At 44.8% G+C, this 26,979-nt stretch overlaps 1 protein-coding gene across 5 annotated transcripts in view; it reads right to left on the bottom strand.

Moving 5' to 3' along the window:
* Window positions 1-1,817: 1,817 nt before the first annotated feature.
* The window catches only part of XPNPEP1 (X-prolyl aminopeptidase 1), a 32,521-nt gene continuing 7,359 nt past the window's right edge, over window positions 1,818-26,979 (bottom strand). For 4 of the 5 annotated variants that reach the window (XM_052798752.1, XM_052798749.1, XM_052798748.1 and 1 more), the window contains 18 exons: window positions 24,301-24,368; window positions 22,433-22,533; window positions 22,028-22,120; window positions 20,936-21,079; window positions 20,456-20,551; window positions 18,161-18,242; window positions 16,989-17,199; window positions 13,315-13,404; window positions 11,926-11,976; window positions 10,716-10,774; window positions 9,945-10,022; window positions 9,341-9,412; window positions 7,478-7,538; window positions 6,589-6,658; window positions 5,198-5,371; window positions 4,242-4,318; window positions 3,416-3,514; window positions 1,818-2,377 (listed from right to left, as the gene is read on the bottom strand). In XM_052798752.1, coding sequence (XP_052654712.1) covers window positions 2,249-2,377; window positions 3,416-3,514; window positions 4,242-4,318; window positions 5,198-5,371; window positions 6,589-6,658; window positions 7,478-7,538; window positions 9,341-9,412; window positions 9,945-10,022; window positions 10,716-10,774; window positions 11,926-11,976; window positions 13,315-13,404; window positions 16,989-17,199; window positions 18,161-18,242; window positions 20,456-20,551; window positions 20,936-21,079; window positions 22,028-22,120; window positions 22,433-22,533; window positions 24,301-24,368 — 1,755 coding nt within the window. In that variant the 3' untranslated portion in view covers window positions 1,818-2,248. The remainder of the gene's footprint in view (window positions 2,378-3,415; window positions 3,515-4,241; window positions 4,319-5,197; window positions 5,372-6,588; window positions 6,659-7,477; window positions 7,539-9,340; window positions 9,413-9,944; window positions 10,023-10,715; window positions 10,775-11,925; window positions 11,977-13,314; window positions 13,405-16,988; window positions 17,200-18,160; window positions 18,243-20,455; window positions 20,552-20,935; window positions 21,080-22,027; window positions 22,121-22,432; window positions 22,534-24,300; window positions 24,369-26,979) is intronic. The other variant, XM_052798753.1, reaches the window with a different exon arrangement.

The raw sequence follows: 26,979 nt of genomic DNA on the forward strand, positions 1-26,979 counted from the left end.
CATGAATTTCTGGGATGTGGGTAGGAATGGCCCCAGGTTGGCATCTGACTGTAAAGAGGGAATCGAGGTGGGGAAAATGTCTAATAAGGCCATTCAATCCTAGCAAATTGATTTGTGTCATGTCCCCCCTCTCCACTGAGGTGCCTGAGCCAACCACGGTGGCTTTGGGTCAAGAGGACAAAAGCTTCCGTGGCTGTTGTGTTTCACTGCTTGGTAGAAATCCTCCTCTTCTGCCTTCCCATGGGAAACACTTGCCCTCGAGTTTGAGGAGAGACCTACCCAGGCTGGGTCTTTGCCAGGACACCCAGGATGCCATTCTTGGGAACATCTGCAGTCAGCAGTGCAGCCCTGCACAGGTCTACACCGACCAGCAGTCGTCTGCTGGAACTTCCACCATCACCCTGGAGAGGAGCTGCCTTCCAGGCTCCGAGGTCTCCCAGCCGGCCGGGGGAGGCTGCGCCATTCGGCTGACAACTCCCTGATCGTTCAGCCTCACTGCGTGCACATCGGTTTTGCTGGGAAAGTCCCAATTTGTCACAGCACAACCTGTTCGGAGATCCCCCACTTGTCCTTTGATCCTGTGGCACAGTCAGTACCTACAGAGGCAACTAGCACCTTTGGAAGAAATGTTTTCCCCCATCTGTTTTAGTCGATAGCACATATTCGTCAGACACCGTGGACTGGTTGGTATGTGAGCCAGGTTTCCCATAGACACAGCTGAGATGAAAGCTAATACTTCCAGGTGGTGGTGGGAAACCACTTGGGTATTTAAATACATATACCCATCTGCAGAGGCTGGGGTGTGAAAATGACCTTTTACAGCACTTTGGTTTTATCACCTCCCTGGATAACATAGCTAGGAGGCCAGGCAACTTTGTTTCTCTTCCCAGTCCTTTTCTGTTTGGCTACACCATACTGCTTCCAATTTCCAGAACTCTTGAGGGAAATACTAATTTCAAGCATTTAACAGAGATTAATATTTCCCTCTCAGAATTTCCTGGAGGGAGAGGCGAAGAAAATTATGTATACGAACACTTCCATTTGCACAGAACATTTCTTTAAAATATCAGGAATTTGAGTTGCTGTTACCCAATTGCTCTTTTTAGATCTAATATTGAACTCGAGTTTGATCAGAACACTTTCAGTGTAAATGTTAAGAATGACTGCTTCTTTAGGAAACATATTCTCACCCCATCATGTAACATTACAGACAATGCTTTGATGCACCCGCACGCAGTGATTTTCAGAGCACTCCCCCTCCGGCGTGACAAGCTCTCCTACCTGTGTTTAACTTGTAGTAGCTCGCTTAACCACTAGATGTCTTTGCGCACTGCCTGGCAGTCCACAGCACGGTTCCTGGTCAGCAAGGCCAGGCTGATTTTGAACCAAAGTTGCAAAGACCTTCTTTTGTCCATTGTATGCATTTTTTTTTTTTAACTTAATAATTGCTTTGTGTCCAGGAAGAGCTGTAATTCCATGATACTGCCCACGCATCCTGCGCTGCCAAGGGTTATACAAGTACTCAGTACGTCGTAACAATAGAAGTACTGCCCTGGGTGCGCTGCACACATAAACCTCTGCTGAGTGTCACCACATCCCTTCCACGATCTGTCACAAAGCACAGACAGAACTGACTGCTCCTGTCAGGCCTCTCCTCAACAGCTGCCCAGCGCCTAGCACAGGGCAGCCCTATACATATTTCTTCACTGTCTGAGCTGGATGCACATATAAAGGTGGAATTATCTGTTTCTTGCCCTTCTTCAGTCTGTCAAACCCAACACATCACTGACTGCAAGAGAAGGCAGACGGAGCAAACAGCGGGTTGGAATCTTTTATTCAGTAATCAGTCCTGCTGTGTGGGTAGCATCTTAGCAACTGGAACCCAAGTATGCAAAAATACTGAGTTTTCACAGTGAAAAATCAGAGAGTATAAAATATTCCAGTATTGCCTCTTAGAACGATTATTTCAATAAGACCCCTGTTTCAAAGGCAACATGCTTATTTATTTTGTTTGCTTTCTATTGTCAACCCCTCCCCCACAAAAAAAAAAATTGTTCAGACAGTAACCCTGCTTACCCCCCCATTACCCAGACGTGTTGTGGGAAGAGAAACACTACATGAAATCCCCTCCTGATTTCCAAAGGTTTATTGAAGAACGTTCTCCCAGCGGTGTCAAGGGCCATGAAGACGCAGATTATTGTGACACCGAGTGGTCCTGATGTTCTATACATCACAGACAACTGTGGTGCTACTGAACTCTGATGAGAGGCTCTGTCTCCTGGATGAGCCACCGAAGAGCTTCGTGACGGCCTTGCCTCTCCAGTTCTGCTCCAATTACTTCCCTGCACTTCTGATGGTAGTCGTTCACCCAGTTACACTAGAGAAAGGGAGGGGGTATGACATTCAGTATAAATGCTGAAGGGTTATGTACAGCCAAAGACATTTGTAGGCCCTTGTGCTCCTTGGGATTGAGCTGTTAGGCTGGGATGGGATCCCGTCCCAAAGACACAGACCTCTAATATATGGAAGTGACTTGTAAATTTAATGAGGGCAGGAACTGAAGCAATTTGTCCCGGGTTTTCAGAGGAGCCAAGGTTCAGTTCAGCTGACAAGTATTTAAAGTCTCTGCAAACCACTGCCTCCAGCAAGTCAGAATAGCTACCTTGGCACAGTCTAGTAAATAGCTTTGCAAATTTGTAACTGAACAATGCAGTCCTGAGACACATGTTGCCCTATTGATCTGAACAGGTACTTTACAGCAGATCTTGGTACTCTTCACAGTCCTCTTCAGAAAAAGGAAATGCAAATAGGACTATCAATCAGAAAAGGACAATGGGTTGAGGCAAAATAAAGAATACGCTAGAAAAACAGGATGAAACATGTCACAGTGAAGGTAGTGGGAGACCTAAACAGAAAGTTTAGAGTACAAAGCTATTCAGGAAATAACTGCTGCTGAGCAGGTATCATTGATGTCTGCTCAGAGTCCGTACGTACTGCAGAATGTGGTGTGGCTGAATGGGCTTGGTCATAAGTGGATCCAGACAACAACATGGGACAGTCATTAGTATAAGTCTCTGGGGAGACAGGATGATAGTCAGACAGAAGCAAATTAAGGCAGGAGTAGGAAAAGAGGCGATAGCAGCAAATACCATACCAAAGGAACTACCAAAATAACATCATCGGAAGGGTGCTCACTGCCTTCAGCACAGGATAATTTAGGTTGGAAGGACCTCTGGAGAGCTCGTCTAGTCCACCCTCCCACTCAAAGCTGGATCAAGTTTAAAATTAAGTCAGATTGCTCAGGACTGGTCTCTGGATCTATGAAACGGAATAGAGGCCAGTGATTCCTGTAAACAGAACAGAACAAGCTGGTTCTAGTGCAAAGAATGCAATACAAACCTACTGTTTCACTTACCTCTTTTTGTGTCAGCAAATTAACATCAATCATTTTCGTCTGGATTGGAACCAGGGTTAAGGGTTCAAAAGTCAGGCTCCCTCTGTTTTTGAAATTGTACTGCAGCAGAAAAACAAATGGGGTTGTAAATTTTTAGAAACAGCTCTAGCCAGATCACTCTTACTTCTTGGTTCATGTCATCACTACAGAACAACCCATGTAACATTCAGATGAGAGGGTAGCAATTTACAATAACATTTTTCTTATAGCTCAATCAAGGAATCTCAATATAAACCTTAGCTATTTCTTTCAATGGTCACTTTTTAAAGGCCATGTCCCAGGTCACAGTACAGGACTCAGCTTGATGACTATATGGTCATTTTCAGTTTGCATTTCTAAAAGCATAAGGCAGCCAGACTGGCAATTATAATGTCAAAATCTGCCTGTAGTTTTGTTTCTATGGCCACTGAGGACTCTCTATCAGAGAAAAAAATCCCGCCTTGAGAAGATCAACCAACTCTACAGCTGAATAAAGGGTTGATAAAAGATGAATAAAGGGGCTAAATAAAGTTGCTTCTGGTCTTTGACATCCAGACAGAAAACATTTTAAAACAACTCTCACATACACATTTCAACCTATGGAAACTCTGCAGAAGCAGAACTGTCTTCTGTGCCCCCCTTAGTAAGGCAGACCTAGAATCAGTCTTCACCAAAGCAGGGTTTTGGAGACCGGGAGTCTTGAGTAGGATTCAGCTGTCTGTAGCATGGTCCCACCCCAAGTTCCAGTACTTTAAGTTTTAAAACAAGAGAGTCATGGAGAAAAGTGCATCTTGAGCAGGTCATTCACCTTGGTTTCGGCAGGGATCACAAGGACAACATTTTCTATTCGGATCCCAAAGGACCCATCTTCATAATACCCAGGCTCTGCAGAAACAGACAGTAATTAACTAAGCCACATAGCTGCACTGTGCAAGTACCTACTCCCTATGGCCAAACTTCCCTTCCACGGCTTTAGTCCACTGAAGTCACTAAGCAATCTTGACATCAGGCATCCACAGAGGCAAACAAATTGCTGACTCTACTTAATCTGCACAGAAGCCCCGAGCAAGGTGACAGCAAAAGTTCTCAAAAAGAGGAGAAACAAGACAGACAGCCCTCGAGCTCAGTCTCCTTGCAAGTCAAGAGAGAGCACAGAGTACATGTGTTCCAAATACCAGAAACTCTGAAAATATTAACATCTTTATGAAAGGCAGGTGGGTAACACCTTCCCCAAAACACTTACTTATTTTAGAGTGCTCCCCTGACTCCCTGAGAGGACTTTGCAGCCCTGAAGGAATGTAAGTCTCTCAGCAAACCCCAGCAGGCTATTAATTTACTACTGGAAGAGTAAGGCATGTCAAGATTTAACAGCTGCCTCAAATAGCCGATAGCAAAGACAGGATTAGCTCCTGAAAGCTTGGTGTCCACCTTGTACTGCAGCCAGCTCTTCCACTGCAGAAGGGGAGGTAGCATGCCAGAGCTGGGCTGGTCAGCAGCACAGCTCTGCTGAGGTTTGAACTGTAGACAGCAGGAAGCAGCCCTGCAGCACCCGACTGAAAAGATGCTTTATGGAAAGTGAAAGAGCTAGAATGAGGGTCTTTACCCAGAGAGCTTAAATGACAATTAAAATAACAAACTGAGGAGGCAGGACCAGAGCTTATAATCCTACCTTTCCTTTACACTGTTGTCAGATTTATTCCATCTGCATCTTAAAGAGCTTGGTCCCTCCCCCAGTAACCAGAGAGAATCACCAATGCTAAATACCATCAGAGACAATCATGCCAGCCTCCAGAGGCTCATCTGCAAAGGTTTTGTAGCTAATGCCGCAAGGACCCTCATGTACATTTAGGAAAGAGCCAACTCCATGTCCTGTCCCGTGTAGGTAATCCAAACCACAGTCCCACAAGGCAGAGCGGGCAAAGGAATCTAGAAGATGACCTGCAGGCCAAGGGGAAGAGACAGACACAGAGAGACAATTTGATCAAGTCAGGCTCTCTCGGAGATGCTGATAATCACACTGAAGGCTCAAACCTGGAAAACATGCAAAAAAACCCCAACCAACCAAACCAAAGAAAACCACCACTACCACCCTCTCAAAAAAACCCCACCACCAACCAAAGCAAGCAAGTCATTGGACTGTTAGAAGTTACAGGGCAGATTTGGCAAGTCTGACATTCAAGCTCTTTCTCACTAAAGAGCCCCTCTCTCTCTTTCCTGTTACACAGCTCTCCAGAAGACGGTCTGTAACAGAAACATTGCACTGCTGCTTGCTCCACTAGGACTTTCAGAAAAGAATCTAGTGGTCAAATGTCCCACAGAGAATTCAGTACCTTTCTTAAAGTTAGCTGCACTAAGTGAATTCAAAGTAGAAGACCTGCCAATTGTATTTGGTGAACTGATCAGCCAGACTTCTTGCCCGGATGTCGAGTCATTTCAGATCATTTCAACCAGAATGCAGAGAATTTCTGTTGCCTGCATGTGAACACCAAGCCCTTATGTCCAAGTTCAGACACCCTCCAATTTCAGTTGGGGTTTCTTGTACCACAACACAGCTGCTTTTTCCTCACCTACCCAAGAACACAAACTGGAGAAAACTCTAAAAAGAGGCATCTTTGTGTAAGGTGTCTGATGAGGGAGAAAATAGCTCTGCAACAAATTCACCGGGGTGAATGTATGTCAGCTTCTCCTGCATAAAATCAAAACAGCTCCTTTGTGTGTCATTTTCCCATGCTGCTCACTGATAAAAGAGATTTCACATTAACTGGAATAGAATTAGCTAGTCCTTTTGAAGCTGGAAAGTGACCTCTCACTTTGACAGGGCCATGAGTAAAGCATAAAGACAACTTCCAAGCACAGAAAGGCCACAGATGTGTTAGAGTGCCATTGATTGATGAAAGTTACTATCACCCTAGAACCAGAGCACTTTGAACACCCTTCAGACTTCCCCCCTCAGATTTTTCAGCACTGGTTGATGCTGAGAGAGAAGGCATCGGGAATCCAGAATCCAAAATGTTGTGATGGAAACAGACACAGACAGTTACATCAACATCTGCTTAACACATCTGGACCTGTCAACCATAACGTTGCGCTCAGACCACTCAATGGTTCTTCAGAGGTCATTGCTGTGGTCAAAACACTCCAACTCAGCAACATACCTTTGGTTCCATTTGGGAAGATGGCTGCACTCACAGCTATATGTCCCTTCAGGACATAGGTGAAGCATTCCTGTCAAAGAAATATGTGCCATAAGTAAACAGGGAGAGGCAAAACTTTGTCTTCCCCAGGAATGGAAAGACAGACTGCATCTTCTAGCAAATTGCAGAGAATCTGGGAAGACTTGCTCATGTTCTCCTATGGCTGGCAATGCCAAAGCAAACCTTGAGTAGAAAGAGTTTAAATTACTCTGAAGATCTTTCTCCACTAATTATGGAGAATGTGTCACAAACTCAAACTGCAGGTTTAGCAGCAGGATTCACCTGACCTACATGACTGATATGCTTTGTGGCTGTAGTTTTACTTCCTGAGTATACCCTACAGCATATTTTCATCACTGAGTGAACTATAATGATGAAATTATTTTTAATTAAAGACGCAATTTAAAATAAACAAAATTACGTTGCTGAATTTCCAACATGGACCTTCTCAGATAAGTCTGAGACTGGGTTTTGATACAGTACACTAGACACAAACCACTACTGCAGCCTTGCATTAGACACTGAGCTTTGCACTAAATTAACCCCCTCTAACTCCCATGTTGGACAAGCCAGTAATGTTTATTCTCAGCCTGCTGATTTTATTATTTCTTAGAGGAGAGATGTCGCTTTGCAGATGAGAGGTGTGCATTTTAAGATAGAAAGGTGTCATTCTCTAAATCACTTGGTTTATATTTTGGAAGACTGACAGCCTCCTTTTCAGTCTTTATCAAAATGCTGTCACATATTGTTAAATAAATAATCATAGCAATAGGGCACATCATTACTAATTTGTTTAAGTATCTCTAATAATAAGGGTCAGATCGCAAACCACACTGAGGTGCCAACTTACCTTTTCATAGGCTGATGGTGTGCCAAAATGCATTGTCCTGGTCACATCTGTTGTACCATCTCTTCAGAGGCAAACAAAGATGCAGTAAGCAAAGGGATGCAGGAAAAACAAAGGTCAAAGTTAAAAATGCACAGAAAACCCAGTCACACTGCAGCAAACCAACCAAACTCATAATTGGGTAAAGTCATCTGCTCTGTGCTATGCAAGACATGATGTAACAGTTCCTAATCTCAAAAATTCCTGAACACACGTCCCAGATGTAGCAATAATGATTTACAATTCAAAATGTTATCTTTCACCCGTAAGCATCCCAAAGCTCTTCTCAAATTAGAATCTAAACTGCTCATAAAAATGATTCTAATTTGAGGCTTAGCAACTGGTACCTGCCCACTGAGACCAGAACAGAGAAGGCCAAATTTAGTCTATTTGTATGGAAGATGATTCATTAGCAGCTTAAAAATATATACTTATGCACAAATGACAGCTACCAGCTCAGGGAAGGGAAGTGTAAGGGAGTATAGTGTCCCCTTCATCCTCAGGATGTCTTGTGCTAAGATTTCTAGAAGTTATCCAGCATTTGGATAGGGGTTAATCTGAGACATCAGAAACTGGCTCCAAGTTCCTTCCACAAATATAATTTTGAGCCTGCTGTCAAAAACACAGAGGTTCTTGAAATAATGAGTTCCCTTTGAAACACTCACTCCTGCGCCTACACTTCTTCCCAGCACACACAGGCCATGGTTATAAAGAACTCACGGTTTAACTTCTCAGCAGGGACAAGCGGAGTATCCCTGTCACAATGCTGTGGTAAGTGCCATTGATGTCCAGCTTATATTGTATTCAAAGGGCTGCTTTTCATAGTGGCACTAAGGAAATCATTAATTAGGCCATAAGAGGGGAGGAAAAAAAGATCTCCTTGTGAAAACCTTATCAAAGGATGTCTGTATGGTTCTTTTTCAAAGCTCTTCCTGACTGACATAACAAAAAGGCATAGCTCTAAAGACAAAGCTCATCTCAAAGGAGCAGCCAGGCCTGTCCTACATCTTTCTGAACAAGCCACTTCTCATCTATTTACACTGGTTAAAAACATCATTTCTTTCATTTTCCATGGAGTCCCACAGTAAACAGCTGCAGAGACTGAGGCCACTGAATGGCACTGTCAAAACAGCACTGAGTGAGTCAACAGACATGACGCCTTCCGGAAAACACACCTGAGACCCAAGTGGCCACTGGGATGAGAAACCCTGCCTCTGAGTCTCTCTGGAAAGGCAGAGAACACCACAGGGCAGTGCTGTCCTGCTCCTTTGCCCCACCTTGTTCTGACCTCAACATCAGTCAAATCTGCCCATAGGGCAGATCCTGGCAGGGTAGGTGCCTCACTCAGCTGTGCAGGCTGCTGTGTAGGCAGCCCCAGGCTAAACCAGGGCAGTCAGGCCTGCTCCCTGTTCCCTGCAGCTCTAACACCAATGTGCCAGCTGAGCAGAGCTGCAACAGAAACATGCACCACCAGCTACAGCACAGCTGCCATTACACTGGTAATGGGACTCAGACAGGAACTGTACTTTTAGATCTCACCCCCTACCCCAGACAAGGCTTGTCAGCAGCCCTAGTCTGCTGTCCTGAGCCTAGCTCAGGGCCTCCTGTCACGGATCAGTCACCCACTGACTGATGCACTTGGCTATATTCTATATTCATAATCCCACAAACTCCCTCCAGAATGATACAATGAGCAAGCTCTCTGTGAAATAGCACTGCACTCAAAAGTACACGTTGCCATGCTTGCCACAGCAACTGTGAGCTGACCCTGCAGGTGGTCACTGGGAGCAGAAAACATAGCAGTTCAGCACCATTCATCCCACTCACTTGTACTGTGCTCCTGAGTCCAGGAGGTAGATCTCATTCACAGACAGCGTTCTGTTGGTCTCAGGAACTGGCCTGTTCAGTTAAACACAAAGTTTTTTGTTCCATAGTTTTAAGGTCTCCAGCCCACGTCTACAGTCCAGAAACCATATTAAGCGCAAGCTTGGATGCGTCGGCTCTGATTTCTTGTGGCAGTGATGGAAATCCCACACAGGCTGAGCCAGGGATCATACCGAGGAGTGTATTTGTCTAAATAGCACTACAGTACAGTGAATACCTTTGTTGCTTCCAGCAAACCCCTCAACATCTGTTCCTGGACATATTTCAGAACAGTCTGCACTTCATACTCATCCTTCCCAGACTTCTACCCCCAAAATAGCCCTTATCTATGACCCCTGAGCAGATCAGCATCATAATACATGCATGCTGCCATCAGGGAGAGATCTTTATTTAGTAAGTGTGGAAGCTCTGGTGGAATAAAGCAAAATGGCAATCAACAGTGACTACATCTCCTTGGAGTACTCTGTTGTGACTCCACAAAGAAGCTAGACAGTTCATTCCAACTATGTTTGCTGAAGGATGAAAGGAGAAGCTGTGTTTTTCTTACTTGTAGTGAATGATGGCTCCATTTGGACCTGTGCTTGATATGGTAGCAAAACTCAGTTCAACAAAGTCTTTCTGTTGGCTGAAAGAAAAGATTGTGATCACTATGGCACAAGCAAGAGGAGCACACCAGGCACCTTGGGCACCTAGAGCGCCCCATCCTCAATTTCACATCACCTCAGCCTTCCCCTTAGCCTTGAAAAGCTATCAGGGCAAGCTTACTTGGGTAGGAGAATTGTACAGATCGAAGCCCTATCCTCCCAACCATGTGGAAACCTGCTTTCCATCTCCACCCTTTCCTTACATGCAGAAAATTTACCACTCAGACCACCCAGGGAAGAGATGTCCTGAACAATTTCTACTTTGTTACTTATTTCCTCAAAGGCATTTTTAGAGGTCCTGTCAATGTACATATGGGAGTATCTCTCAATACAGATAGTGCTCATTCTCCATCAGAAGAGGAGGAAATCTAACTCTTACATCAACTCCTCTGTGGTAAGAAAGCAACTGTCTCATATTTAAGTGTCCTAACCTGCAGCACTCCTCATTGCTATCTCAAAAGGAAAATGGATAGGATCCAGTGGGCTGGGACTTGTATCTCCCAAGAGACCCAGTTCTTCCCCAACTCTTTCAAGTGTTCAAAGAAATCCTGCAGTAATGGTTTGTGCTCAGGTAAAATATATCTGTGAGTGAGCTGGATTTCTAAAGAGTAACAGAAAAACAAAGGATAAAAAAGCCACCCAGAAAACATCCTCATAGGGGATTTACTTTTTACCTGCGAAACTCCTCTGCTTTGTCTGCAGCAATTATTTCTGTTACTGTTCCCTTTGGAACCTAGTGGACAGAGATGTAGGTTGAATTAGTACACCAACAAGCAAAGAAAATGCTATATGTTTAAGCACCAGGCCTCGGCTGTGCATTATGAAACCCAGTCTTGAAGTGGCCTCTTTCCAGGTTTTCTGCCCTCATTCCTCAGTAATGACAAACACAAACCTAGCAATATTGCGCAGGGCATGTGAGAAGCAGGAAGCAGAGACAGTCACAACAGGATTGCTGAACCCTGACTAGGGAGCAGTTAGTGCGGTATTACCTTCACTGAGATATGTGCAGATGTAACATCTCACAAGGCAACATCTCTTCACAGACTGGCTACACTAAGCTTAAACAGTTCTCTCCAACAGCCCATGGTGTTAGCAGAATTTTTATGCTTTTAAATCAGAAATGGAAGCAGTTGCAGGAAAAACAAAGGACATTAAATTTTAATTTGTGCATTTGATAAATTAACCTGTGACACAACTTCCCCAGGACTGGACAACAGACAAAGGGGAGCAAGACCTAGGTTTCATAACCCCTGAGGCAGACTTCTTGAGGTACTCAGACATGTAAAAAGGCACCTTCTGGAAGTCTTCAAGCCATCTCCATAGGTGAAGTCAATGGACTCAGACATGTAGTAGCACAGAAGGAGCACAGCTTAGTAAGTTGCTGTGTAACACCTGGCACTCTGCACCTTCACTGTGTACTTCTAACCCAGAGAAAACATGAGTAACTTGTCTTTATCCCGTTTTCACTGCACATGGGCATGACTGCACCTCTCCATGCATAAATACCAAATCTGCCCATACTGCCAGACAACACTGATTACCATAAGAATAATTCCAAAGTATTGCACCAAACTGGGTATTACTTCATGATTTACACTATCAAACCAGCACAAGACAGTATGAACACTATATTAAGCCTGTTCAGGTCATTTCTCACTTGCTCTGGCTTTGGTCTGTGTAAAATGAATGGGAGTATGTTTTCAAAAAAATTCATTCAGCCTTGGATGAAAGCATGATTGAAATCCCCCCCCAAAAAACAGATAAAACCCCAACTGTTTCCCCACTTTCAGCAAAGGCACTATAAAGACTATCAAAAAGTTTATGCTAATGAAGAATTTTACATAGCAATAAAACCTCCAAGTTAAAAAAAAATTAATACACTACCTCTTTCTCCAGCCAGTTAAAGAGCTCACACAGCGCAACAGCATCTTTAATCTATGTTAAAATAGGCACAAGAAAAGGGAATTGAGAAGAAAAAAAGATTTATCAAGCCTCAGTATAAAGAGTTTTTGATGCAAAAGAATTTGAACTGCAAGTTTCAGAAACACAAACCAAGAGATGATCTAAGAGGTCTTTCCAGGTTCTGCATCCTGTAATTAATACAAGCACTGGAAATGTATCTGGACAATTAAATAAACATTAATAAAGGTTTACCGCTGGGAGTTATCTTACTGTGAAGAATTACAAAGTACTCAGCAAACACTGGCTTTACCCCACACATGCCTTTCAAGTCTCTCTTGCTTCAACACACAAGATCTTGCATTTCAGATCATGGAAGGTAACCACACGACACATCTGGTGATACGACAGGGGAACATACCCTTCAGACACAGAGGCACCATACGGTCTCCGTTACACAGCTTCTGGCTTCTTTCTTGCCTGATGACCCCCATTTTTCTTCTTTTTTTCTACATGCTTGCAGCATGCAGGGGCAAGAAGTAGGAGACAAGTGTACAAAAGCAAGGCACAATTTTGTCCTCAGGTGGCAGGTGGCAAAGTGTCTCTGCTCAGTACAAGTATTTTTACTCTCCCTTAACTAACAGGGAAAGAAAAGCATTGAAATAGAAAGTAGCAGTTCCCAAGAAGGTAGCAGAAAATATGGGACAAGTGCCAGTTAAAGCAGGGCTGGCAATTCTGGACATTTCACCTCTTGTGTAAACTCCTGCTTGAAAATTAACAGGAAATAAACAACAGAAAACTACAGCCCCACCACGAACCTGTTTCACAGGCAGGTTGTTTGCTTCAAAATATGAACCTTTCCGGGAAATCAGCCTCATTTTCAGAGTATCATGATGATGACACAAAAACACAGTGCTTTGAGGACACTGGTTGCTTCTGAACATCTTGGCCTGTGTTTTGCACCATGTGTTGAAGAATTTCTCTGTGTTCTTTAGGTTGTGTTTATTCAAGTGATAACAATTTGAAGACTCCACTGAGAAAGACAACAGCACTAGCAAAGGGGAAAGAACATCACTTTGATGGCCCATATTCTAAACAACACTTCTCAAGTCTGCACAGTCTTCCAACAGAGCAAGGTTGGTTCCTCACACTATGACAAATGTTGTTCTTCACTCCAAGGGAATGCTAAACAAGCAAAAAAACTGCTTCAACAGCAGTAGATGTCTGATAGAAAACCATTTTTATCCTGCCATCCAAATTCTTATTTATTTTTTAATCCAAAACACTAAAACTGAAAGGAAAATGTCATTTTTTTCCCTAAACATAAAGCAAACCTCTTGCCATGTGCAAGGAGGCTCTCAAGGCTTCACTTACATGTGCTCTTCTCATGCCTTCTGTTTCCGATGCATTCTTCACAGCTTTTGCAATGCAGATGGGGGTATATGGGGTGAGGTATCGGTAAGCCTGCAGCAGAAGGACAGGGATTACTTGTGGATTAGTCAGACTACGTAATCCTACAGGTTTAATAACTCAGCCTGGCCACAATTTGTACTTTGGCAGTCTCTCTCAACCTTCAGTGCTGTGAGATACTGGTTGCCAGTAGTCAGCTAAATGCACTGGGGAATAAAGAGGAGAAACAGTCCATGACCGAAGGAAGAACAGCCACAGGGTAATCCAAGGAACTAAAGGGTCAACAGCTTGTCATGAAGCAGGGTGAAGATTTGGATGTCCTAAACATCATATATATCAAAGTCTGAGCCATGGGTTTCCTGTTGCTGATGTACACTAAAGGCCCAGAGACAGCCAATGAGAAACACCAATCCCAGGGACTCAGGTGGAACTTAGGCTGTGCAAACAGACCTAAAAAGTCACCTTGTTACCTGTCACCCTTAAGTAGCAGGGAGCAAAGGGTATCCAGCCCAGGTACCGAGCACTGGAGCTGAACCTGGTGGGCCCCTCAAGGCTCTGGCTCCTCTAGCACTGAGCATCACTACTTCTAATGATCAACAGCTCTGACAAACACATCAAGGCCCCAAGAAACATGAAAGGCCTTTGCAAAGCTGAGATTTACATACTGTCCACTTCTGAAAGGAGCTTACATCAGTGGTTTGAGACAATGCTTTCCTGTGCCTGGACGGGGTGGCCCTGCATTAAGAACTAGTAACTGATCCCTTGCCACTGTGCACTTCCCAAAACATCAGCCATCCTTAGCTTAGCAGGAATGCTTGGCTGGTTCTGAGCACGTCTTCAGAAATTCACCAACTGAGGTGACTTGCCCAAGTCTTGTCACACTTGGCATCAGAAGAAGGAATAAAAACAAGTCTTTTGCCCCACAGTTCTCTGCTCTACCCATTATATATCAGGAGATGGGACGAGCACCTACACAAGCACAGCCCAAGCAACATGCCGTTTTCCTGTTCTCAATGCACTAGCATACAAATAAACATCACTCAAATTCATGGGAAAGGCCTGGTAGACCCTCAGCAAAGACCAATTTCATACAAATCCTGCAGGCTTACAGTTTCCAAATTCTTAAAAATAGCAAGACAGTTACACTACATTATGCAGAAACTAAAGTACTGAAGAAGCCAAAAGAAAGTCAGGAAAGTCCTTTCATCAGAGTCAGGACAAAACTTCTCAACGGTCAGGTTCTTAGATTGGCTTGACTTTTACAGATACTGGTAGGTTCTATTAATCTTCTGTGAAAAGCATATTTACATGCAGCTGTAGGCAAATCTATAAAGAGTTTGCAGATGTGTGTTTAATAACGGACTGGATTTTTGCCAGGGTCAATATCTGGCTTTGATGGAAGCAGACAGTAGATGGACTTCCAGCACTGCGGCTCTTCAAACCACCCCAGGCCAGTTGCTCAGCTGGTGTAAAGTGGTGTATAGCTGGAGAAAAACGCCCAGCATGAGGAACTAGGAAACCTCTGGCTCTTTCAGTGACTCTCTAAGTGGTTTTTAATCAAGACATTTCAGTCCTTCCTCTCCTGCTTTCTATTGCACAGAACATCTTCAGGCAGGGACTTTCGCATTGTGTATAGAGGTTATGTAGCACTGTAATGACTCAGTATAAGCCAAAACTTCCAGTGCTAACAGGGTAAATAATGTCACTACAACCCATTACATCCCTTAATCTAGGCCAGACCTGCTGTATTTCTCCATATGGATGCTCTGTGTAAATGATCTACAGCAACCTACCCAAACTGGGGTTAGTCCATTGACTCCAACTACAGCAAGGGGTATTCTACTCTGAACTCAAAAGAGCAACAATTTATCCCAAATGCTCCACAGACTCTATGCTTTCTGCTATCTTGAATGAGAGTGGGCAAAATGTCAGTATTCTGTATTAAGAGGCCATCTGCACCTAGAAATGGATTGACGGTGTCATAAGATTTAACCCTGAGCAGGGGCAAAAAACTGTCTATCTTCCTCATGTACATGTCTTGTTGGTTTTTAAGACAACAACAAAAAAAAAAAACCCACACAAGGCAAACTGCACATTTCCTCAAGTCAGTGCAAAGGCACAGAGAGCCGCATCCCATATTAAAGGGATACATTGAAAGCAACAAAACTTTCCAGACCTCTTTGGTTTTACCACCTGCCCTGATGAACCAAGTGCAATGAAGCTATTAAGGTATATAAGCAAATGTCATCACTGGAGAAAAATAATGCACGGTTCCTGCTATTCTGGCCATGACAGCTGGAAAGTTTAAGTAGAGATTTGTGCTGGTATCAAACTGTGGCAGCCTGGGGATACACAAACAGACCTTGCTCTTAGGATTGTGTCTTTTGGAAGACACAAAGCTAAGACCACTCTTAAAATTCCTGTATACAGAAAAAGCCTTCAGACCCCATGAGTTAGCTCTGTTGTCACAGGTATGGCTGTTATCATACGCACACCTGCAGCACAACCATGCAGTACATGAAACAGGTAGGACATATCTGCCTGCCTTGGCGAGGCAGAAACCTGGTCGTGGGTGAATGCAGACTGGCAGCTAAACACTTTTTACAATTTAGTTTTTCCTTCACCAACCCCTTCATCCGAGCCCTGTGATTCGCAGGTGGTAAACCTGGACTGTTTAGTAACCCAGCACAAGAACAGATTCTGTTCAGCGGGTCTAGTCTTCCAAGGCAACATCTGGAAAATACCCACTGGTCCCTGACTCACAGCGGTATTTACTCAATATCTGTTAGGTACTAGGTATCTCTGTAAACTGGATGGCATTCTAGAGAATGTGATCTCTAGCAAACAAAAGATGTACACAAGATGCATGGAAACCAGCTTATTTGTCCGTAGTTGCTGCTGTGTCCTTCCTCGAGTATCTCCCTCCATGACTACTGGAATATTAGGTGGACTGCAGGACTCCCAGACAGCCAAGTTCAAGTACAAGGGTAAGATATAGCAAGTACAGCTGTACAGAAATTATTCTGATGCTACAACTGTCCCTCAGCAGATGCACTCACTGCATGGACAACCAGTGCCTGCAGGTTGTCCGTGTCCTCACAAGGTTCCCTGCTGCAACACCTCTGTCGCCCTGTCCCTCCTGTCTTCGGTACAAGATGTCACATATTGCCCGATATCCTCAAGCCACTGAAATAAATAAGGGGAACCATCTTCAGACACTTAGATCAAGCCCAATGCCCCCTCCCAAAAGTCCTGCTCAACTTCCCTGCTTCAGTTTCTGCAAGTTTCCAGCTCTTACTACCAGTCCACATAAGGCTGATGCTCCAGCCATGGGCAGAATGACCCGAGTTCACCCCGCTCCCTCTCTCCCTCCCCTCTCTCACTGTACTTGTCTTATCTTAAGCTGACAATTCTTTGGGTAAATCGGCTTAATGAGTTGGAAGGGCAGCTCCAGCGAGAGCAACCCCAGGATTAACAACCCCTCAATACCTCAGCATGGCTGGATCCCTTCCGCACAAGGTCCAGCTTGCATCATGCTTTGCAGAGGGGAAGCTGAGGCCAGCTGCCCTCGTTAACACCGTTCCTGACCACACTGAGTAGAGAGAAGAAAAATATTTTCTCTTGGAAGGGCCACTAACCTTGGGAATGGCCTCAGTCAGAGCATAGCTGGCTTTGTCACTGAGCCACACTTTCTCCTTGGGTGAGAGGCCTGCACCAACAGCCTGCAGCTCTGACAGGATAGATCCGTAGGGCATCACCTGGATTTTAAACTCAGGGTCCAGGGTGGAGTCGAGCTGTAAGTGCTCCCTCACAGCTGGGTCTGTCATCCGGTCACCATCGATGAAGAGCCTGAGAAACAAATCAGACAGAGCAGATAGGTGGGACCACATCTGACAGTGGTTGGAGTAAAGGAGGGAAGGAGAAACCATTCTGGTAACATTTCAGGGAGAAAGGAGTTCGTTAATTATGCACTACACTTTGTCCTATATTGTTTTAAATGCTGGCCTTCACACAGCTCAAATCCTGCTTTGAAATTAAGATGTACCACCCTGCTGAGAGGAAAGGAGCTGATAGCATTTTTGTTTGTATGATACATTCAAAATGGCTGCATCCCATCACTGCGCTTCAAGCAGGAGAGAGTAACAGAGGCAAATAATGGCCATTCTCTGATTTTTAAGGGCAACATCTGGAAATGGAAAAGCTACTGTTGTTCTAAGTTCCACATTGCTCTTGCTTTCACTGAACTGGAGAGTTCACCCCAACCTTCACATACAACCTGTACTCACCCAGCCAGGTTTTACCTCAGATGCATCTAGCTAGCAGCTTGGAGATGCCTCTAAAAGACTTGTGCTTGCTGAGGCTCATTGTAGGGGGCAGTCACAAGAAAGAAACCTTCTGTCATAAACCAGCCCTGAAACTTTTCTACACAGTCCCTGCAGTTTAGAAGTGACTCATCAATGACGTTAAAGAAAAGTTTTCCAACGTCCAGGCCAGCATTGGCTCTTACCCACATTTCACCCAGGGCTCCAAGGGCCCTCTGCGTTATCTCAGGGTGACAGACAGAGGGGTCAGCCATCATGCCCAAGGTCACCCAGCAAGTCAACCAAGGTGCTGAGGAGCGCAGCAGAGCTCTTGGCTGCCTCTCTAGCTCTGATCAGGGGAGGAGAGTAATTAACATTGAAGACAAAAGTGCTCAGAAAGGACATTGAAGCACCCAAGCGTAGGCATTTTGAAAAGATAAATGCTTTGCTAGAACAGCTCTCCCACAGAAAAATGCATCTTGGGGGACAGAAGAGGGGAATACAAGCACCTGATTGTGTTCATTCCTATGACGGCGTATGCAAAAAACACAGGATTGTACTCAACATCAGAGCCTCGGAGGTTGAAAAGCCCTGGAAAATAAGAACGCCAAGAATCACAGTCCTGGTTCATCTTTTGCAACATTAGAGAAAGCCAAAAATAATCTTAGCAAAACACAGTCAAGCAATGAGTCGTCATGGGTGCAGGCCGTGGGTCCAGCTTCCACCCAGCTGTCCCATGTCCTGCTGCTTTTCTGGCAAGCCTAAGTTTTTGCCAGGAGATGGCACCAGAACTGCAGTTTAAACACTCCTGTTGGGCAAGGAAATTGGGGTTTAACTTCTAAAGGAGGGCTGCCTTGGAAGAAAGCAGGTACAGGCAAAAAAAGACAAGGAGACATATAAAAAAAGTTGTGTTCGCCCTTTCTGGTCTGTGCAATGCAATAAAAGCTCACTTCTCAACAGCCGGAAGACTTCAAAGTTACAAGTTATCGTTTCATTCCAATCCTTTTGATACTTGAGGGAAGAGGGAGACACAATAGGCAAGACTAAAATACTCCAAAAAGGCCTCTCATTTCGTTGCCTCCAACATCTCAGATTCAGACTGCATAGTCTTAGGTATTTTTCACAAAGATTTTATGCCACACAACTCCAGGCAAAGTCAAGAGGGGAGGTAGATGTTCAGCATCTCCAAACTCCTGATTTTAGGTTCAAATAAAAACCGCAGGGTACCCAATTAGCTGAAATGAGTTACTCAAGGCAATAAGGCCAGCCAGCAGGACAGCTGGGAAAAGAACCAACATGTCCTAAATCACAACCCAGCACTGTATTCATCGAACTGTGCAAATTCTGCCACGAAAGTATAAATAGAGTTTGATTCTCCCCAGGGAAGGAGTAGGTCACTTGAAAGCAGGAAAAAGCCACAAAGAACTCTTTACTGCATGGATACAAACTTGCTTGCTCAGCCGACTCCCAGTGCAGTAAGGAGGCAACAGCCTCTTCTGTGGCTCTCTTTCTGTGCCCAGAAACTTGTCTGGAGTTTAATACAGTGAATTGAATTAGATAAAATTAAAGACAACTTCTCCCCCTTCCCCCTTTAGGATAGGAAATCAACCAGGCACCTGGCAATAAGCTTCTCTCATGACCTCCTCTGGTCCATCTTAAAACCTTGATTCATAACCAAGCTTGGCTTTGCTGGAGACATTTAATCTGAAACCACCTCAGGGCACCAATTTATCATTAATTTAATTGGAGATGCGCCTGAAAAGGTGAGACACACAATCTCTGCTCACACAGGCCTCCCCAGGGAGGAGTCATATTCACCACTCTCAGAAGTACTTCTTTCATAAAACAAGCTCTTTGCTCAGTGTCCCAGATCCAGGAGAGCCCACAGACCTCAGCAAGCTGGCTTCATCCAGCACCACAGACACTGCACTGGCAGTGCTGCAGCTAGAAAGACACCACCTTCATTTCTACCTTTTCAGATCAGACACAGGGCACAGGCATTAGCAGCACTCACACCTTGCCAGCACTATGTTCCCACTGCACCAGTCTGAGCACTGGTGATTTCTGCACAAAGGATACACAACACTAGTACCAACAGTCCCAGGGAAACCACTGCTGTGTCTGGCCATTTTCCCTTCCTACACACTGGGCTGGGAGCCAGGGTGTGGAGACCTAGTCATCCTAGGGCCCCAAACACGGAGGGGAATCTCTAGTAGGACCCTGGGTTGAAATTATCTGGAATTACAAGTTGAGCCCTGACTTACTTGTTTTAACCAAAGCACTTGCCAAATATTGGAGAGGTAGAGACTGACTTAAAAAGTCGTGACAATTAGGAAGATTACTGTGAATGCCACGTACCCCACCCTTGCCTTATGTATACAAAACCACATGTTGCACTGCTTTGTTTATAGCCCAGCATCCACAGCAGAAAACAGTCTCCATCTTCCCATAGGGTGAGGCAGCATAAGGACATTTTACAGCCAGAAATCTCACAGTTGTTTTTTTCCCTTCATATATAACCTTCCTTTCCCTTTGCCTGGGCTGTTTTTCAAAGGTGGCGATTTGCTGCGTTTCCTGAGCCAAAAATGTACTGGAGAGCTGCATTGGTGTAATAAGGCACTGTGTAGAAATACAGGCTCGCTGTTTGTGACCTGTTATCGCCACTGCACTTACAAGTTAATTGACCTCTAACAAACACATTGGCTGTCATAAGTGCCTCTCACCCTGGCCGGGTTCTTCCTTTCCAAGGCAGGAAGGACATTTATTTTGTAGGAAGAACTGAGAAAAGAGATGCAAAGACTTACATGCTACTTCATCCAAGGCCGTTACCACAAACCACAGGACTTTCCTCTCAGCCATTTTTGAACGGAGGGCTACAATTTTGTCTCTCCAGCTGACCCCTGCAAAACACAACATGAAAAGCTACAATCACCAGCTTTACTGAGGATGATGACACAAACACAGACCAATGCACTGGATTTTGGAGGTACCTGAAACACACTGTGCTTGTGCTCCTCACTCCTTTCTAGTAACAGATATGAACTATCTCCAATGAGCTGCCCTCCAGACATCCGCGGATTTGTTTTGAAGTTACCTAGCCTCCAGCAAATGGTTATTTGAAGTTCTGAGGACAAAGGGGTCACTAGCTGAGGTCCAATCACCTTCTTGGCCTATTCATAGTGGATCATATTGCGCTGCAGTAGTGTTTCTCTCACTACTTTGCAAGAGGAAAGCAAAGGGGGCAGTAGAAACGGTCCCTGTCTATTAGGAGTTAAGCTTCTCACCTGTGTAACTCAGGTCGAGTGTGATGAGAGGCTTGCAGGGGCGCTGAGGACAGTCTGTCCAGATCGTATCGATCAGGTTTTCTTTGACAGGCACAAGATCGTGGCCAGCACTTCTCAAGGCTTTGGACATCCTCTTCCACTGGTCTGCCAAAAGGAAAAGAATCAAGAGAGATGGCTTTAAACACCACACACTGGTTCAACAATGGCCCCATTCACAGGGGGCAAACTCAAGAATCTGAGTCTCCTCCTTTCCTTCCAGCCTCTCCTTCTTCCCATTCCTTTAAAAAACAAAGCAAAAGCTGTTGCAATTACAGTTCCACAAATGCAGCCGCTACAGCCAGCAGCATGTACAGAACCTCACAGCCCTGGAGCCTCATGCTTGAGCTGAAGAACTGCTCCAGCTGGGAGACAGAAGCCACTGGAAGAATCCACCCCAGAGGCTGCCACAAGGGTGTCCTCTACCCCACTGCAGAGCCATGCTAGATCTAAGCTAGGTAAGAGATGAGATGGGCTTCCACACAGCCACAAGACTGATCCTTAGCCCATCTGAATCAAGCAAATGTCTCCCCTTGCCTCCAGCAAGCTTTGGATTGGGACCCATGTTCTGAAGCATGAGTAGATGGATACTCATTCATCTGACACAAATGGTACCTCTCCAGGAATGTGCCTCCTACAGAGAAAGCTGCAGAGATGCCAAGACCACCAAGCAGGAGTAGCAGCATGAGTTTTGTCTGCGTGTTCTGGCTTACATGCTGGCCAAGGCATTCAGCAACTTTGTACTGAAGTGCCTGTGACAAGCCACAGCACAGACAAAAGGAGGTGGATCAGCACTCTGTTTTTTAGGTAAGGTCACTGCAAGCCCAGAGAGTAGTTCTCATCCCTTGTGTTTTGGAGTCAATGCACTGCTGTGGAGCTCTCGTGATACATGCCTAACACCAAAATCCAACCTGTTTTGCATAACAGTTTAACCCACCATCCCATCTGGGTTGAAACATGGTTAGCTACATACCATCACACAACAGCTTACCCAGAAAAGTAAGGAAGCAAAATCTAGTTGCCCAACCCAGAGTTATAAAATAGAGTAAAACCAACCAGCTGGAATAATGAAAGGGTCCACTCCCACCTTCGAGCCTTCTGGGAGGACACTCACTAGCCAATCCTCCTGAGTCGGTGTATCTTTCAGGCCTCCATGAATTTAAAAAAAAAAAAAAAGAAAGAAAAAAAGAGGCTCAAAGAAGCAGTCATACTGAAGCATTCCCACACTACCCAAAAAGTACAAGCTAACGCATGAGATACACCTACTAATGAACGTCTAGACCCGTGGGCAGGAAGAGTCACAGGACACTAAAGCAGGAGCAGCAGTGTATCCAAGATGTCCCTAAGCCCCTGCACGTTGGGGTATCCCTACAGTCCAAGCTGTAACATGTGCGAAGTGACCAAATAGCCTGTGATTGTTCTCTGTTTATCAGTGGAGCAGTATCCCAGGCTCCTGCATACCCATTTTCATGAGTGTCCAGTTGTTATCCATTTGATGTGCAGCTTGCAGGAAGTAGCGTCCATCTGTCCACATGGCTGCATGCTGTTCAGTTACTATGGCAGTACCTAGGCAGGAAGGCAGAAAAATGCGGTGATTTAGAGGTGGGCAGCCACCATGCAGAGACACAGACAGCAGGGGGAGTGTTTGAAATGCACCCCAATTCCCCAAAAGGCAGTTCTGCTGACAGTTCAAAAGTTAGTCCAGTTTCAGTGGAGATATTCACTGTTTCCCCTGCACTACGATCTTCCAAATACTATCAGAGACAGTATGCACAAGGATGCAGCTTAATGAATTGCCTCAGATGAATTCAACTTAAGCATATCTCAGCAAGTCAGTGCAATTGGGTAAATGGGGCTTTCCAAACCCTCTGTAACAGCAACTGTGGTCTCCGCTTGGCTATTGTCACAGTAACACATACTGTACATCCCCAGACTCCATCCCATCTTCTTACGGGGAGGAAGCCTGGGCTCTGGCCATCCACAAGAAACAGCTGTTACTAAGCTAGCAGACATGGGTATCACTGCCAGCTGTCAGCTGCACCCCTTTCCCAAACATTACAGCTCTATCTAGCAGAAATGGCTGAACAGGAAATATGAACATAAACTTCTGCTGGTTTCAGTGTCTGTCCCATTCCACCGACTCCAGATGGAGCGATGCAAGCAGACAGTTGAGGGGCACTGACATCTCAGCAAGGCACTCTAGCTGCCTTGCCCTTGGCCATTCAAAAAAAAAAAAAAAACCACCAAACAAAAAAAAAACAAACAAAAGAAAACCCCAAAACCATGGCACAAACAGAAACTGAATCGAAGTCTTTTGAGCCTCTGCATCTTGACCATACTCTCTGTCACCAGAAACTGAAGCCCAGATTAGCAGAGCAAAGTTTCCAAATATGAATTCATTGTCTTCTACCAAACTCCCCCAACACAAACCCCATTTTAAGCTGCTTCATCCTGAAAAGATGAAGAAAGAAACACAAGGTGAGCCCCTGTGTGAAACCTCACTGATTCCTTGAGCGCTAGGCTGGGAACGCATACCTTCCAAGTACATAACAAAGGCCCAAAATAGAGAGGAAAGTTATGAAGAGGCGTGAAATTAATACAGGATTCATGTTATCCATTAAAAGCAGCCCGCGGCCCTGGATTTATCACCTTCCACACAAGGCCCCAGAGTAGTTCATAGGAACTGATGAATGGACCCTCCAAACACATAGGTAGCAGTATTTATTAAGCCAATTTATAATTAGGGGGGGAAAAAGACCTCAACAGACTAAAGTGACTTTCCAACAATCACACAGCAAACTAAGTTGCAGAGCTTAGGGTACAGATACGGTAATAATTAGGTCTCTTGAAACACAGACCTATCTACAGCCAAGAAAACATCCTGTCGCGGCAAGATAAGCAAACTTTTCCACAGCATTCAGTTTCCAAATGCAGCGTTTCTGGCCCTGGCTCTGTTTAAACAGAAAGGCTAGCTAAAGTCCATCTACTATTCACCCAGCCCAAACGGGCAATGTAAAAATCTGTTCGTACTGGCTGCACATCAAAAGAAATGACCATAGATTACAAGCACCACATTAAAGAGTTAACAGGATTTTACTTTACAAGAGGTTCATTCAGGGGTCAAACATTTTCTGAAAACTTGTTATTGCGCTGATATTACATAATTCCAGCAGGTAGCCAAAACATAATTCTGCAGATGCTGAAATGGGAAGAAAACAGTCCAAACAAGCTGGATAGGTTTCCTTTTCCATCCTGCCTCTATGCCATGAATGAGACTGTTTCTTTACAGGGGAATTATGTACATTAGCAAGAACCCAAGTTCTGGAAAGGTACCTGCAGAGCCATCAAATCCAGAGATAAACGCCCGTCTGCAATCACAGGGTGCAATGTACTCGCTCTAGAAAACAAAAGAGGCAGCAATTATTTATAGCAGCAGGGGGGGAAATCAGCTGATGACAAATACTTTGATAAGCTTTTTCTCCTAAAGGACACCAGAGAGGGAACGAAATGAGTTAAAAAATCCTCGGCTCTACTCCGCTGGAACATTTAATCATCTGTGATTATATTGTATTTACATCCAACTGGGTGGGTTTTTTTTTTAAGCTGCAGCACTTTTCTCCCACAAACGTCTGTAAACACTGAAGTGCTTCAGAGTTTGCAGATGTTTATTTCACACTCAGCCTCCCCTTTGGGCAACAAACAAATGCTGCCTTTGAAGCTGCAATGTGAAAGGAAGAGAAACCAGAAGCACCCCTTGATCTTGGAGACCAGAGTAATCAGTGCATAAAATCTGTAAAATTCACTATCTCCAGTGAAGTCCCCTCACTGGCATTTATAAGAATTGCTTTAAGACTTTCTTTTCCACAACAATGACACTGAAAGAAAATCATCAAGCTGGTAAAACTGTAAAAACTTTAACCCTTAGGACCTTTCATAATCAGATGCTGATCCTCTCACTTCCTCCTTGCCTACTCAAAGCCCAACTACACCAGAAACCACCAGACCATGGTTTGCTGGGTGAGAGGGAAATCAAAGACTACTAGTCCATCCTCATCCCAAACCCATCACAACCGGTGTTTTCCGACACATCTGTTGGCAGCATTACAGAAGAGCCTGAGAACGCACAGACACCTGACATCCACAGGAGCTGCCAAAATTAAAAGAACGACTGTACCTTGAAATGGCCCACACCATTTTTATGGGATCCCATTCTGGCAAGTTCAGAGGTCAGAACTGCTGAGTAGGCCTGGTAATTAACTAGTGCAACTCAGCAAATCAGCTTAATCCAGGCTGACAGCGCCAATGTTTGAGCTGCAAAACCCCTGGATTTGTACCTTACAAATGGCCTGAAACCAAAGTCTGTTCCTCTGCCCGTAAGTTTCTCTGCACCCAGCTGTGGCAAAAGAAACATTTTAGGGACTGAGCTGAGAAATCATGGCCCTATTCTCAGGTGGTTTTAGCTCCCACTGTGATAGATACTGCATTTCCCTGTCTCTGGCCAGGGCTATTTTTAAATCACTTGATTGTTAGGAAACACTCCCTTCAAATCTGTTACTCTTCGCTGTTCTGAAGAAGGCAGAGGGTTCAAAGCACAGGATTGAGTGAGAAGCACAAATCACAGCACGTGGGACCAACTCTTTACTTCTACTCCCCATCACTCCATGGTCAAAACCACCCCCAGAATAGCTATGTTTCTCCCCTCCTGGAAGACGCCCTAGGCAGCAGCTACCAACAATTCACCACTAATGTTTTGAAACTGAGCCTTGGGACAGCAAAACCCATGGCCCAAAAGAGGATCTGGCTGAGTAGCTTTTGCTCCTGATTGCCACAGAAGATTCCTGGGATACGCTCCCAAGAAATCCTCTATTTTATCCAAACACTAATAAAAGTTGGCAGAAATGGGGCGGGTATTGAGACCACAGGTACCCTCATCTCTGAGCAGTCCAGTTCCCTGTGCCTCTTCCTGCCCAGCCCCACAGACTCCACAGGGCTGTGACACATGCTCAGCAGCTGTAGGGAGGAGAGGGGTCAGGATACCCACCTCGGGAAGGGATGACTGCCCTCTGCACACCTCTAGCTGATGGCGTGGATCCGCCTCAGCCCACCACAGCACCACCATCATCACTAACTCCCTTTAAAATAACAACAGAGGCAGCAGCAGGTAGAGGGGACAAAGTCATTCAGGGAACAGAATCAAGCACTGTATCCCCGGCTGCCAGTCTCACAGCCGCAGGACAGAACACGAAGGCAGAGCGATGCTAGACTTGAGGAGGATTCCCCATTTCAACATTTCCTAACAACTATTCAGCCTGTTGACTGCTACAACTCCCTCTCTCCTACACTTGCCAGCTCAAAGCTGGGACACCATTTCCCAGGGTCTGATGCCTAAAGGGGATGCTGGAAATTTCCCATTCTGGATCGTATCGCTAAGTGCATCTCAAATCAGACCAGCCATTTCTCTTCCCTTTCTCTTGACCAACACAGCAGAGACTACAGGCTAGTTTGCTTGTGCAGACAAGCAATCTCACATTCATAGGAAGGGTTAACACTGAGCTAGCTGCATTAACAGCCCAGAACAGTGAAATGGATTAAAACAATTTAAAAAAAAAAATCTAGAAGGAAAAAAATAAGTCTATCAGTTTTAGATCTGGTAAAAGCTGACCTAAACTAAAAAAGAACTTGACTGCATGGGAAATGCCTCATGCTGTCCCATTCATAGACAAATCCAGGGAATGTTTTAAGAGTTTACAATGAGGCAGACGGGCTTTAAAAGGCAGTATGAGGGAACTGGAGGGGAAGATGGTTCATTCATCTGTCAGCCTGAATTGTTGCACACCCACCTGTTCTGTTCCATGCAGCAACCCCCGCTGTGCAAAGATGAGCCCATGTTTTGCACAAGCTAAAATTACAAGGGGAACACCTGCGTACGCCACACAAAGTACAGGCCACAGCACAGTCAGAACAAGGTATTTCCCTGGGGCTTGTCTTGCAGCTCCTGATGGCCTTCA

The sequence above is a fragment of the Harpia harpyja genome, chromosome 10 (assembly GCF_026419915.1).
Source record: "Harpia harpyja isolate bHarHar1 chromosome 10, bHarHar1 primary haplotype, whole genome shotgun sequence".
NCBI lineage: Eukaryota > Metazoa > Chordata > Aves > Accipitriformes > Accipitridae > Harpia > Harpia harpyja.